This window comes from Anastrepha ludens, chromosome 6 (genome assembly GCF_028408465.1).
Source record: "Anastrepha ludens isolate Willacy chromosome 6, idAnaLude1.1, whole genome shotgun sequence".
Lineage (NCBI taxonomy): Eukaryota > Metazoa > Arthropoda > Insecta > Diptera > Tephritidae > Anastrepha > Anastrepha ludens.
In genome coordinates, this window is record NC_071502.1 from 104,052,266 (window position 1) to 104,071,291 (window position 19,026).

Consider the following 19,026-nt stretch of genomic DNA (forward strand, 5'->3'; position numbering starts at 1 on the left):
CTTCTATGCACCTAGTTGGTAAAAAATTGACTCAAATACAAAATCATATGATTGATTTTGCGCCACTTTGTGTAAATAATGAAATATTCATTAGTTTCTCGGGGCAAAAACAAAATGTTACAGCATTCAGAAGCTTGGAAGGAATATTTTTTGCATACTTTCCATCTTAAACGCAATCTAAATAATAAAATGCTTACGTAGTTCATGAATACCCTTAATACCCGAAATTTGGGTAGCCTGTCTTACTTGTATTTTGAAATATTTTTTTTTTTTTTAATTAATTTTTTAATATTTCTCAAGATTATCAAGCAAATCAAGCAAATTATCTAAAAACGCCGCGTTTTTTTTATTATTTCTCAATCAATCAATAGTTTCATCAATCATTCGTCGTCAATCACAATCATTTCATATAATTTTAGCCAGTGCCTATTTACAGTCGACATTTTTTCATACTTTTTCTTCGATTAATTATCATAAATGAATTTATTTGCGTTTCAAATTTTTTCTTACCTCCAAAAATTGTATCTTCTGTTTTAGTTCGTCTATAAAGGCTTGTCCCTTGGTTTCAGTCTCTTTTTGTATTTGTTCCATGTGATTCATGGCCTGTGCAGCTTCCTTCAATAAATCTTGCTTCTCTTCAAGTTCCTTACGCAAGATTTCAATTTCAACCTGCACGACGAAGTAGTAGATCCCAATAATTTAAATGTTTTTAAGAACCTCTTAAATTCCCAACTCACCTTCGTATCAATCAGCTGCTTCATCAGCGACTCCGGACCCTCTGCATTTGATTGATGATAACCTGGCACACTTTCCTCCAAAAAATATAAGCGTAATTTTAGATTGAAATTCTCTTTACGTAGCGATGCCATTTGCTCTTCGAATTCGCGCACTGAACGCCCTTGTACAGGTGGCGATGACACGCCATGTCCTTGCAAGCTGACACACGGAAATCCAACTCCATCTGCGCGAGTAAAATTAAAATAGAACAAAATGGCAATTAGCTTTTACTCGGCGTATTAACTAAGCTGTACTATGTATATATAAAATAGGCAAACTTATTATAACTGTTGTAAGTCTCATTTTTGCGTTTATAAAGTTGGTCTAATTTTCAGTTTTTTTACCATCCCCACACAAATAGGTTTCGCCTAGTGGCGATTGTGAGTTGCGTCTGAAAACCATTAACTTCTCTTTGGAGTCCTGTGAGCTACTAATGCTGGATCCACTTCGACGCATGGCGTTTGCAGTTGGTAAGTTTCTTCTTTATGTATGTATGTATGTGTGTGTAAATTGTTCTTTTTCACTATATTTGACTATTTTGCTGGGCTTTAATGTGTAGCTGTAGTTCGTGTTGCTGTTTCTGTAACTATTGCGTGTGTGATGTGTTAGTAGTGGTCCCGAAATGCAGATTATTTCAATTATTTGGAAAATTTTCTTAAATGTTGTTCAATTTAGTTTTGAAAGTATGATTTTTAGGCCTTTTATATTTCTTTTTTTACAATTCAAAACTGATTTTCAACCTAAAGTCAAACAAATTCCACATTTTTATGTACCTACTGAGTAAGATCACTTCAATAGGTAGGAAAAACAAGAGTAATAAGGGTGTTTTTTTGGAATTATAGAACATTCCTTAGACATATATACGTAGGAATGAACTATAAATACAGCTGCCAAAGCTGAGTAGCCATTTGTATTGTTTTTGTTATAAACGCATAGAGATAGACAGATATATATATCTAGACTTGAGGCTTACACTTCGGTCTCGTGGTCTTCTGTGCCCGCTACTCATCACAGTACTTCACAAAAACCCACTTCCCTTATTAAACTTAAGATAGAGCTGGGTTGCTAGAGTTGGGCTGGAGTGTATGACTTCCTTCTGACGGCAATTGGCCGAGATGTCTGAACCTCCGCGCTATAGCGTTAGATTTAAAGAGCAGATGTATTGGAGTTCCCGAGGATTGGTCGCAGAAACGACAGGAGTCAGTGCATTATATCCCAATCCTGTACAGATGACTGCGCAATCTGCAATGGCCTGTGAAAATGGCCGTGAGCATTCTTAGTTTATCCTTAGGAAGGGTTATGAGTTTCCTAAACCCCTTTTGATTGTACACCCTAGGAAGAAGTTCTTCTGGCGTAGCGCCATAATTTGGTGCCAGCTAATCTCCCTTAGCTTTAGCTCTTCACTCCCAAGCTTCTCCTTGATGGTATATTGTCCCATAGCATGGAAAAACTCGCGTCGTATTGATAACCAAGCCGCAGCCTTTCTAGCCAATGCGTCCACTACTTCGTTCCGAGTTATATCCCTGTGTCCTGGGACCCATTACAGTCGGATGCGATTGTGCGTTCCCTAAATATTCAGTTTCTCGATACATTCAAGGAACAGCGAAAACTTAACCTCACAGGATGACAGTGCCTTGAGTGCCGTCTGACTGTCGCTCAGAATGGCAATTCGCTCATTCTGGAGGTTCCTGCGATTGTGCGTTCCTAACAAATTCAGTTCCTCGACACACTCAAGAACCAGTGAAGACTTAACCTCACAGGATGACAGTGCCTTGAATGCAGGCGTCGCTCAGAACGACAATTCGCTCATTCAGAGAATTCCTGTCTAAGTTTATCTCTGCACATAGACAGGTGACATTAATTTCCGCTGGGAAGATGCTAGGAAAACTACCCATCGGCACAGAAGGCTTTGTTATGGGACCATTTATTCCAGCGCCTATGCCTTCTGGTATCTTGGAGCCATCTCTATACCAGTGCAGAGTACACTCTTGGAGTTTTCTGTACTAATTTTATACTTTATCGTCCAGTTCAATTCTTCTCAAATTTAATGGCTTTAGTGATATCATCTCTGGGTAGCTGGGCAAGTGCGAGGTGCAGACTCAACGATTCCATATTCCTGTATTACATCGCTTTTCCTTTACCGAAACCTTCCCTAGTAATATTCAACAGGGTACGCTGGGCTGATTGTTGAATAACTATGTGAAGCGGTTTTAGCTCAAGCGTCATCTCCATCGGCAGTCGTAGGGCGATTCGCTGTCGTGATGCACAAGGATGCTAAGCGCTGAAGCTTGGTCAGAGCTGACCACACTGTCACAAGAGTATACATCTTTTTTTGCTAAAGTGACAGTCCTTGGCCAGATATAAATTCGGGTCGTCTATAGACATTTTTATTCGTAAATTTGTCTTCAAATAATTAAAACTACTTTGAAAATGGGTTTAAATTATTATCATCTGTCCGTCCATACATTACGGTCAATGGAACTCGATACTATCGAAAGACGATTATGAAAACTATCGATGCATAAAAAATTAAGTTCTAAAGCTAGTAATTCACGTAGAGTGGTCGCGAAATATTGGACAGACAGATATGACCGTTTGTGAGCAACAGCTCATTGATTTTTAAATACTACTGATATAATCTTAGTATCTATACTTTTGTTTCGATTCTGAGTATATCGGTATTCGATAACTATGTGGCCAACTGAAATGGCGTCGAAGAAACTAAACTTATCAGCTCTGTAGACGTCATACTGTACCAAACTTCTATTATGCGCTCTTTGAGTATACAGTAAAGGTTTTTATTTATAACGATCCAAGTTAACCTCAATAAATGCTATTCTTCCTACTGCATATGCCATAATAGCTCCCCAAACCATTACGTAGCCGTCACCGTGCTCGACAATTGATACTAAATTCTTCGGATTAATTGTAGTATTTGTTCCTACAAGCTTTTGCTCTAAATATATTAAACTGTGACTCATCTGAGATTAGTAAAAGTTTTGTCATGTCAAAGCATTTTGCAAGAAACTTTTTCTACTTTCAAACCAACAAAAATAGGGGGTTTATGTGAACTTTTGTCCTTCACTGTATATTCAACTACTCGTAAATGTTCTATATGCAATACTAATTTGTACAACAGTTGAAAGTACTTATAATGCCTTTTTAATACATATAAATACTTATGCATATATGTATGTACAATATGTATATACTCACATGGGTGCTCCATTGTAACATCCTTCAGTGTGCTCGGACTTGTGCTGCAAATGAAAATAGCGAAAAAGAAGAAAGTTGCATTTTAATTTCGAGGCATTTTCAAGTATTGTTCTAAGCTAGAAACTTCAGTAAACACATTCATTATATTGTATATGTGTAAGTATATCTATGTATAAGTGCATATGTACACATGCATGTGAGAATGTAGAATTTGCAAACATTTTTCCAATTTACAATTGTGCCACTTGAAACGATCAAATTAAGGAAATAAACCATGAAAAGTACAACGAAAAAAAGTTCTAAGTTTTATTGGCAACAAAAAAAGAAGTCATGCAAACAGCAGGCATGCAACGCAGTCAAGTTACATAGTTTGTTAAGTTTTTTACGTGTAAATGCAGAGATGCTATAAGGAGCAAGCAACCAAGCAATCGTGAACGAGTGTGCACATACTTACACACTCACACATTAGAGTTCACTCAGCGCGTACAAATTCAATGCGTTTTCTTTGTGAGTAAGCGATTTTTTGTTTGTATCTTCTTATCTTTTTTTCCACTTTATTATTATTATTATTTTTACTTTTCAATAAACGAGCCATGTCGTGGCATTTAGAGGCAGATGGGTGCAACACAGAACTGCCGATCACCCGTTGATCTCAACTGCGTGAATTATGAAAACTTTGAAAAAAATCGTAAGCGCAATGTTAGATGAGACCAAAGCAAATGTAATGAGGCACAGTAGGTGGGCGTATTTGAGGGCGAGTGAACATGTGCCAACTGAAAGTGATTGTAAGTTTGGACGAGCAATATGTTTGACACTAAGTGTGGTGGTGGTTGGTGCGTATGCTGGACGGACCAGCGCATGTCTACACGTCTCCACTTCAATGACACCGCGCACATTGCTGGATTCTACTTGGCCAAAGCTTGAGGAAATTTTCTAAAGTACATTTTAATTATTGCTTTACGGAAGTTGTAATGGAAATATACGCAAGCAGCATCAGCAGATCGAGCTATTTTTTCTTAGAAAATGTTGACGTTTGAAAAACAACTGCGGGGAAATGAGATAAGTAAACGAATTAGGGTTAGAACTTTGTCAGTTCACATGGAATGGTTTAGAAATGGAATAGGAAAGGTATAGTTGTTGTTGTAACAGCATAAACATTTCCCAAAGTGGCAGTAGTTGACCGGATATACTAAATACGATAACGTAGAACCGACTGTCGTGGGAACCGGAATGGTACAGTAATGATATTGAGTGGAATGCGTGAGAATGGAATACGAGAAATATTACGTCTCTTCTATTCGCCATAGCCCCTCTCGCTATCTCTATGCTCGATTTACTTGACGAAAAATTTACATGCAAGAGCAACAACAAAGTTGTCGAGTCGTGTAAGATTCGCCGCTAACGGGTATGGCTATAGTTCATTAGGCATTCATTTAAGGCAGCTCTCTTACCGCGTTGCCGACAAATGTACCAGCTGCTTCATCTATCCGCCACTTGCTAACTCTTGGCGAAAAGAAAAAGCCTTGTGAAAAATTTTATGGATTTGAAAACAATATATGTAATGAATGCACAAAAATGAATACGAAAAATATATATAAGTAGTTTAGAAATGCGATTGAGTGAAAACCATACGAAAAATGTTCCAAACGAAAAAATTTAAGTGAAAGAAATGTAATGGATGCTCACGGGACACGTTTTTTTTTACTTGTGTCAATTTGTGGTTGTTTTTATAGTAAAATCATAAACATTTCCCTTAAATGTTTGGGAATCGCTGCTGGAGTGACAGTCCTTGGCCGGATGAAAATCTGAGGCGTTCCGATGACGTAGAACCGACTGTCGCCTGAACGAATCAATTTTTGAACGGAGAGAGTGCTTAAGTACGGTTCATCGCTGAGTTCGGCACATTCATTTTCTTCCGAAGGCAACGGCATTGAAACAGTGGCCAAAATACGAAATTGTGTTTTTGATACAAACATATAAACTGCTACCAAACGCATAGAAAAAGAGATGATGGCAATCCTAATCATAAAGTTGTTCGGGCAGAAAATCAAAATCAATTTGATTCGAACAAACGGTGCCCAACACATTTTCGTTGCGCTCTCAGCGAGACTTCCCACTCAGTCGTGTGTAAAATGACCAACAAAAGTTGTTCGGACATGAACGGTGAATCCGGCATTAGGAAAGTTATTACCCTATCGGAAGATTTATAATTTTTGTAAATGGCGTCGTATGCCAATCATATTTGACATTTGTGAACTGGACAACTGCAGTATACAAACAGAGAAGGAATGGAGCGCTGAAGTCAAAATAAAGATTTCCATCACTCAAAATCATTTTTTGTTTGTTTTTTAGTTATTCAAAACGGAAAATTGGTTGGTTAATTATGCGCCACCTTGTAGAAATGAAATGGAGGGGAATTAATTGGAATGGCACGCGAAAAAAATTTAAAAAAAAGAGGATATTGTGAAAAAAAATGTCGAGTGAAACGGCTTCAAAGTTTTCAATTCACTCATCTCCCCAGGTAAGCACAAAACATAACTTTCTTTAATGAGGCACTGTTAACAGATATCCGTATAAATTTCTGCATAGGATAAAAGAAGAGCTGGGATTATTTCTGCACACTTACATACAGTAAAACCTCCTTGGGCGGAAACTCATCGTCAGTCAGCTTTTGTCTGTTCGAGAGATGACCACTCAAAAGAGAATAACTTCTTCCGACACATAAGATTTGGTATAGAAAAAAATGTCCGCTCAAGGGAGGTGTCCGGCTAACAGAAGTGTCTATTAGGAGAGGTTGCACTGCATTAATATTTTTTTTTTGCATTAATTTATTTCTGTATTAATAAATTATCATTATTATTCATTGGGTATTTGAAAATTTCCGCTAAAGAAACGATAAACGAGTACAAATGAAAAAAATGTAATGGACGCTTATGGTCGGTGAAATGGTGCAGAAATGGAATGCAGTGGAACGCTTGGAAATGGCACATAAAAAAAATTGAAAGGAATATATGGAAATGAAAGCAATATAATTGAACAACAGGTAAATTCTAAAATGTCACTCACTTATCAGGTGCATATGTCCTACAAGCGAACTAGCAGCATAGATACTAACCTGAAAATTTTTTTTTTTAAATCAACACGATTTTTTAACGACTTCAAACCATGAAGTCTACTAAAATTGTGTGGGCTATAAAACTGCATACCGCGAAGTTTTCTAAAAATTCCAGTTGAAAATTTTTATGACAATTTTTCGAAATTCGTTAAAATTTTTGGCATTTTGTACAAGTGTGGAAGTTTGATTTTATAAAAAAATAAGAAAAAACCGTAGTCTGAAAATTACATATTGCATATATTGTAAAGAGATAAGATGACTTAATTATGTGAGCTCAAGTGTACATAAAGGGTCGTCCAATAGACGCGCCTACATATTGTTTTAAAATAAAGCATGTAAAAATTAAGATTTTTTTCAGATTTCAGTATTTTTATTCAAAATAAGACTTTTAACAATCCTATGTGAAAAATTACATCATTTAAATGTCCACCATGAGCACGTCTAGAAGTAAAATTCGCCAAACAGTCGAGCAGTCGATTCATGATTGCCTAATTGTTGAGAATATCGACACATATCGAGGTTATTCAGCTACACTACGCTGCAGCAGCAATATTCTCAACAAAACATTTAGCTTTTGGTCTGTCAGTTCTTTTTCTATCCTCGACAGAACCAACTTCTTGAAATTTTTTCACCAACCTTGGAATTGTAGACTCATTTGAATGATTATTTCCATCAAAAAAATTACGAATTTCGCCAAATGTTGTATTTAAAAAACGACCATTTTCGTAATAAGTTTCAATAATTTTATCGTTGTCCCATTGTGTAAAATTGTACAACTGTCTAAATGAAAAATGTCAAAGATGACATAAAAAAAAATAGTTTAAAAAAACTAAAAAACACGCTTTTATTGCTAATCGAACTAAAAAGTAGAAAATACATTTTAATGACAAAGAGACCTATAATGAAGTAATAGCAAATCGAACGATCAGTCATAGTCAACTACCTCAGAACAGAATTATAACAAAAATTAAGATACAAATAGAGTAATTCAAATTAGAGTTAAAAGCGTGGGATGCATTTTGCTTCACTTTCATAACCCTCTGTACATAGGTAGTTGTATTGATTGTAATATTTACTATATCAAGCATCCCACGCTTTTAACTCTAATTTGAATTACTCTATTTGTATCTTAATTTTTGTTATAATTCTGTTCTGAGGTAGTTGACTATGACTGATCGTTCGATTTGCTATTACTTCATTATAGGTCTCTTTGTCATTAAAATGTATTTTCTACTTTTTAGTTCGATTAGCAATAAAAGCGTGTTTTTTAGTTTTTTTAAACTATTTTTTATTTTCTACTTTTTAGTTCGATTAGCAAAAAAGCGTGTTTTTTAGTTTCTTTAAACTATTTTTTGTTTATTATGAATGAAAATTATTGTTATCATTGCAGTCAGTGAATAAATGATTCGATATATTCGTGTTATATTTAATTCCTTTCTTATCGACTGTGAGTCTAAAGCTATGCAGTTATCGGCCGTGATAAAGAAGTAATCAGGATGAAGAACTTATTTCGTGGAGGGAGCCTGAGAAACTGATTTGCAAGAATAAAAAAAGAGTTTTCATTTTACAACCAAATTCACCTTACTTTTTGCCCACAGGTAAAAAAAAGAAAATGTTAATCCTGGCAATCCTAATAAGGATAATGGAAAACTTTTATCAAATTATTGCATTGTCATCGGTCCTTGATAGGTGTGCAAAATTTCAAGTCGATCAGATTTTTAGAAGCCAGTGAAAATTAAGCTCAAAGATTCCGTTACATACATACATACATACATACATACATACAACCCGACCTAATAAAAGTGTGTTAAAAAAAAGATTCAAAGATTCAAATTCACCTTACTTTTTGCCCACAGGTAAAAACAGAAAATATTAATCCTGGCAATCCCAATAAGGATAATGGAAAACTTTTATCAAATTATTGCATTGTCATCGGTCCTTGATAGGTGTGCAAAATTTCAAGTCGATCAGATGTTTAGAAGCCAGTGAAAATTAAGCTCAAAGATTCCGTTACATACATACATACATGCATACATACATACATACATACATACAACCCGACCTAATAAAAGTGTGTTAAAAAGATTCAAAGATTCAAATTCACCTTACTTTTTGCCCACAGGTAAAAACAGAAAATATTAATCCTGGCAATCCCAATAAGGATAATGGAAAACTTTTATCAAATTATTGCATTGTCATCGGTCCTTGATAGGTGTGCAAAATTTCAAGTCGATCAGATGTTTAGAAGCCAGTGAAAATTAAGCTCAAAGATTCCGTTACATACATACATACATACATACATACATACATACATACATACATACATACAACCCGACCTAATAAAAGTGTGTTAAAAAGGCACCGTCCTGGAATTATTCCCTACTGACTTTAGTGTCACCAAAGACCACTTTTGAAAGACCCTTTATAAAAGCAAAAAAGTGCAACTCCCGCCCTAAAATATTCGCGTTATTTGCGAAAATATCTTCGGCCTAGATGGGGATGAGTATTCTCGAGCTTATTTATTTATTTATTAAATTCAGCTCAATTTTTTTTTTGTGGTAAAATACAATTCTATTGATATAGCATAATTTTATTTGTTATTATTAACAAAAGAACACATTGGGTATATTAGCACATTATTAATTCTCTTATTGTTTCCTCAATCTCTTTAGAGCTTCTCTTCTCTTATCTTTCGCGTCACTAGGCCAATTTGCATGCATCCCATCCTCATTCAAAACAATCATCCACTTCGGTTAGCGTACGATTGCAATACAACGAATATACACTCCAAGCACTCCATCCCTGCCGCCGCTGAATAGTCCTAGCGCATTCCACTGCCACAGTGATGTCATCCTGCAGCAAAGCGCTGCATTTGACATTGCACTCATTGAACGCATAATATTTGGTGCCATTGTCCGGCTGACACCAATAACGGCCGCTGATCTGAAACAGTCCATAGTCGCTGGAGCCATCCGCATTGCGATTGCCCACCACATGCGTGTTGTAGCGACTTTCATATTCGGCAATGCATAACCACAGCGACAGCTCCGATTTTGGCACATCCAAAATATACAATTCGCCGACGAGTTCGCAACGTTGCAGACGACGCATTTGAACGGGGGCGGGTGCGTGAACGAGTAACAGCAAAATGCAGCAAAAAATTATGGTGGTGGCGGCAGCTATAAACGGTGGCAGTGATCGTTGTGCGATTGGTGATGAGTTTTGGTATTGTCGACGGCGGCGATAGTGATGGTATTGACGTTTCATTTGCATGTCGATTTGATTGATGTATTGAAATAGGACAAGTTATTGATTGAACACGTCGAAAATTTATACGAACACGGATGTTATTAGCGCGGTGGTCACGCCGCTGGTTAATGATGTACTGAGGCGAGGCGCATCGTTATCGAATGCGTTTGGGGAAGTCGGCAGCAAAAGTTAAATTAAGAATTAATGTTGGCATAAAAGCAATAAAAATTATGGTTAAACCGGTTTTATGTATAGCGAAAATTCGTTGTGGAAATTACAGAGTGACTGTTGTTGTTGAGCGCGGCAATTGCATTGTGGACGTCCTCGCGGGCTGGTGTTCCCCTCAACCAACGCTGATATATCACCGCTTTATTGTTGTATGTGCGCTTGTCTGTCTGTGGTCATTGAAGTGTTTAATAATAAATATTTTAGAATTTAAGTGGCGTGAGAATTATTTATTGTTATCGGATTTATGTGCATTCATATTTGCATTGCACCGATAAGTATTCACAGTGTGAAAATCCAATATATACAAAAGTAATTTGAATATTTTATAATACTCAATGCGAAAAAGCATCTAACTTTTCAACATAATTTAATGCAATTTAATTTCGACGTAGCTCTATTTTTTAATGCCCTCTATGTAATACGATTTTTCGAGACTCTCGAAATGGGCGTTTGTTTCATTTATCCAAGCGTCTTGTGCCGAGTCACTTCAATTTGAAAACAGAAGTTTGGAAACAGAAAGTAATCATAGGGTCTTAAACCTTGAGCATGCTCTTTACGATGGATCAATTCCTAGCCTCGTTCATCCAGTTTTTCCCATTGCCACCGCGGCTTTGTACGTCGCTGCGTTGTCTTTATAGAAGAGAACGTTTTTCTAACCAAACTTTTCATGGATTATTCAATATCATACTTAAGATTTTATCGATCATTATTTGTGTGGTCACTAATCAGAGTAATGTTTGAAGTCGCTGGTGTCTGGTAGAAACCCGCCGAAATTGAGTAAAGCAGTGGTTTATCAGATAGTGTTTTTCTATAGTGGGAGTCCTCATATTAATTTTCAAACTTTTGTATGGCTGCCACACGCAAGCGTTCTCTCAAAAAAAGAAAAAAATACACAGATCAGCCCGATAATAAGGATACCGTCGTCTGAAATATGTTTCTTTGGAGGCAAATGTTGTATTTGAGTTGGCAACTCCATTTGTTTTACTTTTCAAGGACTTATTGAACCATCCTCGCATTAAGTACATTCTTCGAAGTGGCTTCACTACGATGCGAATGAGAGGGAGAACTTGAGCTCAAACTAGTGGTATCACAATAGGCCTCTAGGACTAAGTGGGGCCCTCTCCACCCTTCTGAGGAGAGGCAACACTTCTAACTTCCCACGACTATTGGCTTTACGTTACCGAAACGTCCCGGGTTTATATCCAGCCGAGGACTATCACTACATCAGCATTCCCCAAACATTCATGGGGGAATGTTTAAGATGTTACAACAATAACAAGAACAAGAACAACTGCTACTACAACAACTAAATTCACTAACCAGCCTTCACCTCTGCAAAATAAGGCGTATAATTCTGAAGAACGTGGAACGAATATTCGTACGAATTATTAAAAGCTGGATATTAAATTAAGACCATCATTTCATTAACTTGACAACTTCCATGGTGCCCAACGATTGCTGCTGTAGGTAAGTACGAGTATTAATACGGCAGATTTGTAGCGTCTGAAACCGACATTTGCTCATTCTCATGGTTTCTTAAATACTTATCTTCAGTAGATTAGAAATGGGTTGGCAGTTGTATAGGCGAATCTAACTCACTGATCTTTTTCGAATACTTATTGATAGGATCTCCCACCATAAAACTACCACTTTCTATGGCTTCGAAACACGGCCTAGATGATAATGTCATCACTAGTCGTCGTTCGACCTGCCTCCCACTCTTGTCTCGTTGGATGATGCCGAAGTCGCAAACCGAATTAAACGTTTCTTAATAATATAGAATTGTTCCTCTTCAATCTTCTTTAAAGATAATCACTTGCACATAGTTTATTGATTTCCACTTGTGGACTCCATAAGGTGTCAAACACGCGTTTGCCAGTACTTTTCTTCGCTTGTAAGTATGCAGCAAGTCACGCTTATCATTTCATTCGCCTATCACATGTCTGCACTTCTCAAACATCCCATGGAACGGTAAATTGACAGCGTACAATGCGTGTACAGGGGGAACGATATGAAGTGTTACCAACTTCACACTGTTTGTATCTCTAAAACGACTCATGACATCAACGGCAAAATTGTTCTAATGACAGTTCAATATATTGTTTATAAGCCATCAAAAGTATTTGCGTCTCAGTTTTGTTAATTTTTTTTTTTGCTGTGATGGAATTCAAACGCAATAGTGTGATTGCGTTATATTTGGCTGGAAAATCACAACCAGCCATTGTTCGTGAGCTCAGTCACCTCAAAGTGAATAAAATGTTTGTGTATCGCACTATAAAACGTTACAATGATACTGGTAGCATTGCAAAACGCTATGGAGGTGGACCAAAAAACCGCAACAACGCCAAAAATGGTTCGGAAAGTGAAGGCTCGACTTGAACGAAATCCACGTCGAAGTGGAAGAAAAATGGCCAAAGAACTGAAAATATCGTAAGACAGCATTCGACGCATATTAAAAATTAGCTCTAGGTCAAGGCTTACAAATTCCAAAAAGCACACGACCTTTGACCCCAGCAAAACAAACTTCGGTGCGAAAGAGCAAAGGAGTTGTTGCGCTTGCACGAACGTGGCGAATTTCCTAACATTGTGTTTTCTGATGGAAAAAATTTTCCAATTGAGCAGTTCATAAACACTCAAAACGATCGTGTTTACTTGACCGAACGCTCATACGAGAATTTGAGCCTACGTATGGCCACTCGAAGCAATTTCCCATCGCAAGTAATGGTTTGGGCCGCAGTGACTGCTGATGGACGCTCTCACAGCCGCAAGTTTAAATAAATTTGGGGAATGGTTAACTTGAGAAATATGTTTAGTTACAGCTGCCGCGCCATAGAACTCAAATAAATCAACGCATAAAAACGCGGTTATACGAACACCTCATACACCGCATCCGCTCAATCCATTATCTCATCATTCAGACTGATCACCCGTTTGTGCATGCATTTTTGATGTCTCTTTTTCAGCGTTTCTCTAATTTATGCACAAATATTTGTTACCCTTTTTCGATCTGAAAACTTAATTTCTACTACCGTAATGGAATTCTCATTTCCATAAATGGTGAATGGGGTTATTAAATATGAAAAAAATATCCACACAAGTAGCAATAAATCAATTTTTTGAATTACCATATAGAGAAATACGTACAAAATAAATTTATACGCTTAGGATTCTTTGCAAAACAGAAGTGATTAAAAGTTCATCACAGACGACCAGAATATTTCGAAAACAACTCCCACAATCACCTAATTGTCAAGTGAAGCCCAACCACAACGAGTCGACAGCAATAGGTCGCCAAGCCTTTAACAATTTTTTCTTTATTATTACCTACTTTTTCACTGCAAAAGTCGGCAAAAGGCGTTGGGTGGGTATGGCAAAGTCATACAAATGTACATATTAGGCGAACGCACTCTATTGCTGCGCATTTAAATGTAGATCAGCAGTCTGTCTGCGAGTTCAATGCACGCAATGATGCGTAACATTCAATTTCGTTCATAGAAATCAAGTAACAGTTGAAATTCATTTTTTTTTTGTTTGTTCTTCCTTTGAGTTTTGTTAGGCGTCCCCATATCGCCAATGCTTCGAAGGTGACTACAAATAAATTCTGTTTGAACACCACAATTTATAAATAAACAAAACAAAAAACATTACCCAGAGTTGTCAATATGCATGGCACCGTTTGAGCGCGCGTTACGTGTGTGTAGACATGTCGTAAGAGGAAGAAAAAAAGCAGAAGAAAAAAGGAGTATAAAAAGGAGATTGACACGCAAACGTAGCACTCACAAATTTATACAAATCGAAGGCTGGGGTATCAAATAGACATCAGTCAGAACATACAGTGTGCATAAAGCTTAAGTTACACAAACCACATTGTAGAAAACAAAAATAAACTAAAGAAACCCAGCAAACACTTTCTGTTGTGGACCTTGAGAGTCGGAAAATTGGTCATAGGAAATGCTCTGTGACTTTACCAGAAGATAATAGAAGAAAAGTTATGAGAAATCTTAAGGTATTTCAGTAGGTTCTCTGACAAGGCGAGTTATCATGAGAAACCTTCTGATTTCTGGTTTCGACGATTGACAAAAAAATATAAATGGATAGACTTGAGACAAATATCGTCAAATACTCCCCGGAAAAGTAGTGAATTCATCGCTTAGAGAATCGAAAAAAAAAATATTGTGTTCCTTTTGATAGGCTTCAGACAAAGAACTTCTAGCACTCCCTCTAGAAGAGTATGGGATTTATTACTCCGATGGTCGAAAGAAAAATAATGTTCTTTTTTTTTTGACAGGCTTAAAACAAAGATCGTCAGACGTGCTCCAGAAAAGTTGATGATTCGTGGCTTTGACGATCGAGAATAAATATTATTCCGCTCCAAAAAAAAATAATATTCTGTTTTTTTTTTGTTTTTCTAGCACTCTGAAAGGAGAGTACAGGTTTTATTGTTTCGACAGTGGAACAAAAATGTTTTTTTTTTTGTTTTTGGGAGTTTTGGGACAAATTTGTCAAATGGTCTCCAGAAAACTAGTGGATTGATGGCTTCGGCGATCGAAAAAAATATTGTTACCGTCAAAAACAAAAAACAAAATTCTCCATTGTTTGTTTTTGTTTTTTGTTAGACTTGAGAGGAAAATTTTGTCAAACTCTCGCCCAGAAGAGTAGTGGATTCATTGCATTGCATTGCAGTCACGGATCGTCGCTTTGAGAAATGATCTTCCACCTTCCAAATGCCGACTGGGAACAATTATGAAAAAATATATATACATATATTTAGCTATACAAGAAGAGAAATCAATGTGTGTGGAGTAGAAAAAGCAAAATGAAGGAGGAGTACTTGGTTGAATGGTTTGGTTTACTTCAATTTGTATACTTTGTTCATTTATATTTGTTGAGGACCACCACTTTGGTAGTTTACAGGAGCACAAATAATATGCCAGCATCACATACAAATGGGTAATGAGGTGTTAAGAGATTTGACGCTTGGCATAAATCCTTATACGCATGTAGAATCGCCCAAAAGTATTCTAAACAATAAACCATTCAAACAAATGTGAAACACTTGTTTACATTGGACGCTTTTGGCCATTGCAAGGAAAGGGCTTTTGCCTCCAGCACCCAACCGTTATGTGTGCATACATGGGCATATGTACTCATCAATCTAATTGCCAACATAAATTGGTAGCAAACCGACAAATTGGTCAAACAGCAGGCGATGTTTCTGTTGGTCCGGCCAAAGTTTTGCTTTATTTCGTTTTTTTTTTTCTTTTTTTAATTTTTTTACATTATTTTTTTCTTTTGTTTACCAAATTTCTGGCAAAGTACACATGTCTTTGTTGTTTTTGTTAGTGCAACATATTTCTTTGTAATCACATTCGCTGGGCGTTAAGTGATGTTCAAAGAAATTTATTACCGCATCGATTACTTGGGATTTTACAACTGAGTAAGGGAGCTAGTGACCCAATAAATTCTATAAAATGCAGATAAAAAAGTATTGGAGTTGCACACGATTACTTCACTTCTTTATTGTGATTAAGGAAAGTGAATGCATCATAGAGCAAAATAATTGATTGAACTAATTACACATCAAAGGGTAAGGTAATGGATTAAAGACTAAGATAATGGATTAAAGTGCTAAGAGTTTCGATTCGAATGCGCTTGGAAATATTGTTTTTTTTTCGGATTACATAACCAAAAAGAATTTATAACATTCTAAAGTTATTTTTGTATGCCAAGAAATAAGAAGACTAGTCATAGGAATGCCCTACATTGCAACTGGCATTTGCTTTCAAGAAACGTATACTCGCATTAGATGCGCAATTAAGTTTCCGGACTTGACACAAAGGCCCTTATTAGGAGTTGCATTCAATTTTCGAGCTTCGCTATCGATTGATTGAATTATAAATTCGCATTATGAGCAATGCAACCCTGTAGAAATATTTGTAGAGCACCAAATTTTCGGCTGAACAGAATTTTGCTTTCGATGCTGTAGCGAAGAGCGCGTAATTATTTTAAATTTTTTTATTAATTAATGCAAGTCTGAAGTTGTAAGTACCAAATAACAGCTGGAAAAGCGCGAGTCGCAAATGCAAAAAATTATTTAATTTGCAGAACAAATATGTTTTAAGGTTCAGTCGGCAAAAAAATATGACACGAATTTGCGCAAGAACTCAATTGCTTAGGACTGCCTATAGGAGCGACAAGAAAGTGAATTGCGGTGAATTATAGTGGCTTTTGATTTCTGTATAAACAAATTCTAGTTTTGGTCTTTTCAAGGGCGTGCCATCAACACAGCCTATGTAATTATTCCTGGAATCCTGCATTTGTTATAAAAATGGCCCTGTGTATATTCATTCATTTATTGCGATGATAAATTACATCCACATTTGGCAAATAATACTTTCCAGATCATACAGCATTTCTAACAGCACCACAGACAACGTGAGCATAGTCGTTCTCCGACAGGTCGTTACCGCAACGACCCGGTTTTACCATATATCCGGCCAGGGCTGCCACTCCAGCAGTACTTCCTGTACATTAATGTTTTGCTGCTGCTGCTACAACAACAACAACAACATCGTGAGCATAGACCAAGCATATTTTCGTTGCCAATACTCGCAGAATAGCAGTGCTGTGACTAGCTTCAAATATTTTGAATAGATTTGGCTCAGGTACATTACTCCAGCAACATTTCTGTAGTAGATAGCAGCTCCACAAACACTTCTTTAGATAGCGCTGAAGTTTTTTATAAGACAGCTGTAAGGAATCTTCCATAATGCTATGTGTGCCAATATATTTTAGAAAGGCTACACTTGCATGGTATAAAACATTTCCAAGGGATTGGAAGTGTACTTCAACCGTTTTCTACTTCTAACCAGTTCCACTAAACTCTCATTGCCATCATCATCGAACCCCACAACTCCGTCATACTAACTTTTACCAACTTTTTAACAACTCTTTTTTTCTTTTTCTTTGATATAAATAGAAATAGGCAGAAATAATCTATTAATGATTCACCAAAGCGAGCGAAATTCACAGTGACCAAATGAGAATTCGTTCGATCAGCTCTTTCAACCACAGTCGAAGATTGAACGCCGTTCATAATAAAGGCCATAGTTGTTGCTGTGACTCTTATTGCTGATTATATATGTATGTTATCTGGGTTTGACAGCGGTGACCTCGACTTCGCTGATAAAGAGCGCTCTGGAAGACCAAAAATATAATATTTGAGGGCGCCGAACTGCAAGCGTTACTGGACGGAAACGTTACCCAAACTCAAGAACAGCTTATGGAGGCATTAAGTGAGACGTTTTCTTTGAAAGTGGTGTAAGTCCACTTTGGCAAAAAATTGGTTAATGATAAAAATTAATACAATTTACTATCAACTTTTTATTTATAAACTTTTTCCAAAAAAATCTGTTAAAATGTTCATTGTTTTTATCAACTAATTTTTTGTCAAAATATTTAAAAAACATAAAATCAGTGCTTTAACATATTCCAATATTTTTCGAACCATTCAAATGCAAATCCTTAAATATCTCCATCTATACTATAAAGATGAATGTCTGTACCTTGTCCGCGCATCACTACGAAACGACAACACCAAATGACGTAAAATTTTTTATACATTCATATTTTCACCCAATGAAGGTTATAGGCATGTTTTTATGATGGAACTCCCTTCCCACAGCCCCTCATTCATCACTAATTATCGAGTATTTGCTTAAATTTAATTTAAAAAATCTTAGTTTTTCCTATTTCCCACTATTTATAGCACACTCTAGACTTCATAATCCGCATAAGCTGTTCAACTATGACCCAAATGCAAAGTTCAAAAACGGTTTGAGATAGAAAATTAATAAAAATAGCAACGGATGGCGGATATTGTAATATTATGGTTATTAATAAAAAATTATTTTCTATGAAATTATTGTTTGTAATTCTTTTATATACATATCCTAAATCCCTCAAAACTACTCCTACGCGAACTGGGCCGCGGGTTAAAGCTAGTATAATATAAAATGGACTTACACCACTTTCAAAGAAAACGGTTCAAATGTATTTTTTTAATGCTTTTTAAATTTCCGAAATTTATAAGTAAGTTTTTATGAATATAATTAGTTTCTAAAAAATGATTTTTCCCAAAAAATTACATCAGATAAAAGAAGAATATATTAGAAATCTGCATAAAAATGTTTAAAAATTTTTTTAAAACAAAAAATTTAAAAAAAAATGCAATTTTTAATGCTATTTTTTTCTTTTTGAAAGATAGATTTAAGAAAACTTGAATAACTCAGCCGAATCTTGACTGATTTAGACTTCTAATAGCCTAGACATAAGGTGGCGTTAATCGGGATTAACGACTTACTTCGGAATTATCTCAGGAATTCAGTGCAACTAATGCGGATTGACAACTAGACTTAATTCTCATAATTTAAGCGGATTAG

At 36.3% G+C, this 19,026-nt stretch overlaps 2 protein-coding genes across 8 annotated transcripts in view; both read right to left on the bottom strand.

The window, feature by feature from the left end:
* The window catches only part of LOC128866909 (centrosomin), a 64,668-nt gene that overhangs the window by 13,416 nt on the left and 32,226 nt on the right, over positions 1–19,026 (bottom strand). For all 7 annotated transcript variants that reach the window (XM_054107953.1, XM_054107952.1, XM_054107959.1 and 4 more), the window contains 3 exons: positions 3,994–4,037; positions 738–961; positions 511–669 (listed from right to left, as the gene is read on the bottom strand). In XM_054107953.1, the coding sequence (XP_053963928.1) occupies positions 511–669; positions 738–961; positions 3,994–4,037 (427 nt within the window). The remainder of the gene's footprint in view (positions 1–510; positions 670–737; positions 962–3,993; positions 4,038–19,026) is intronic.
* On the bottom strand, positions 9,470–10,783 carry LOC128866912 (lysozyme 1). Its single transcript, XM_054107965.1, has one exon. The coding sequence runs from the start codon at positions 10,379–10,381 to the stop codon at positions 9,836–9,838; it is 546 nt and encodes a 181-aa protein (XP_053963940.1). The 5' UTR covers positions 10,382–10,783; the 3' UTR covers positions 9,470–9,835.

Excerpts from the sequence above, each read along its gene's own strand:
- LOC128866912 (XM_054107965.1), bottom strand. The coding sequence starts at position 10,381 with ATGCAAATGAAACGTCAATACCATCACTATCGCCGCCGTCGACAATAC.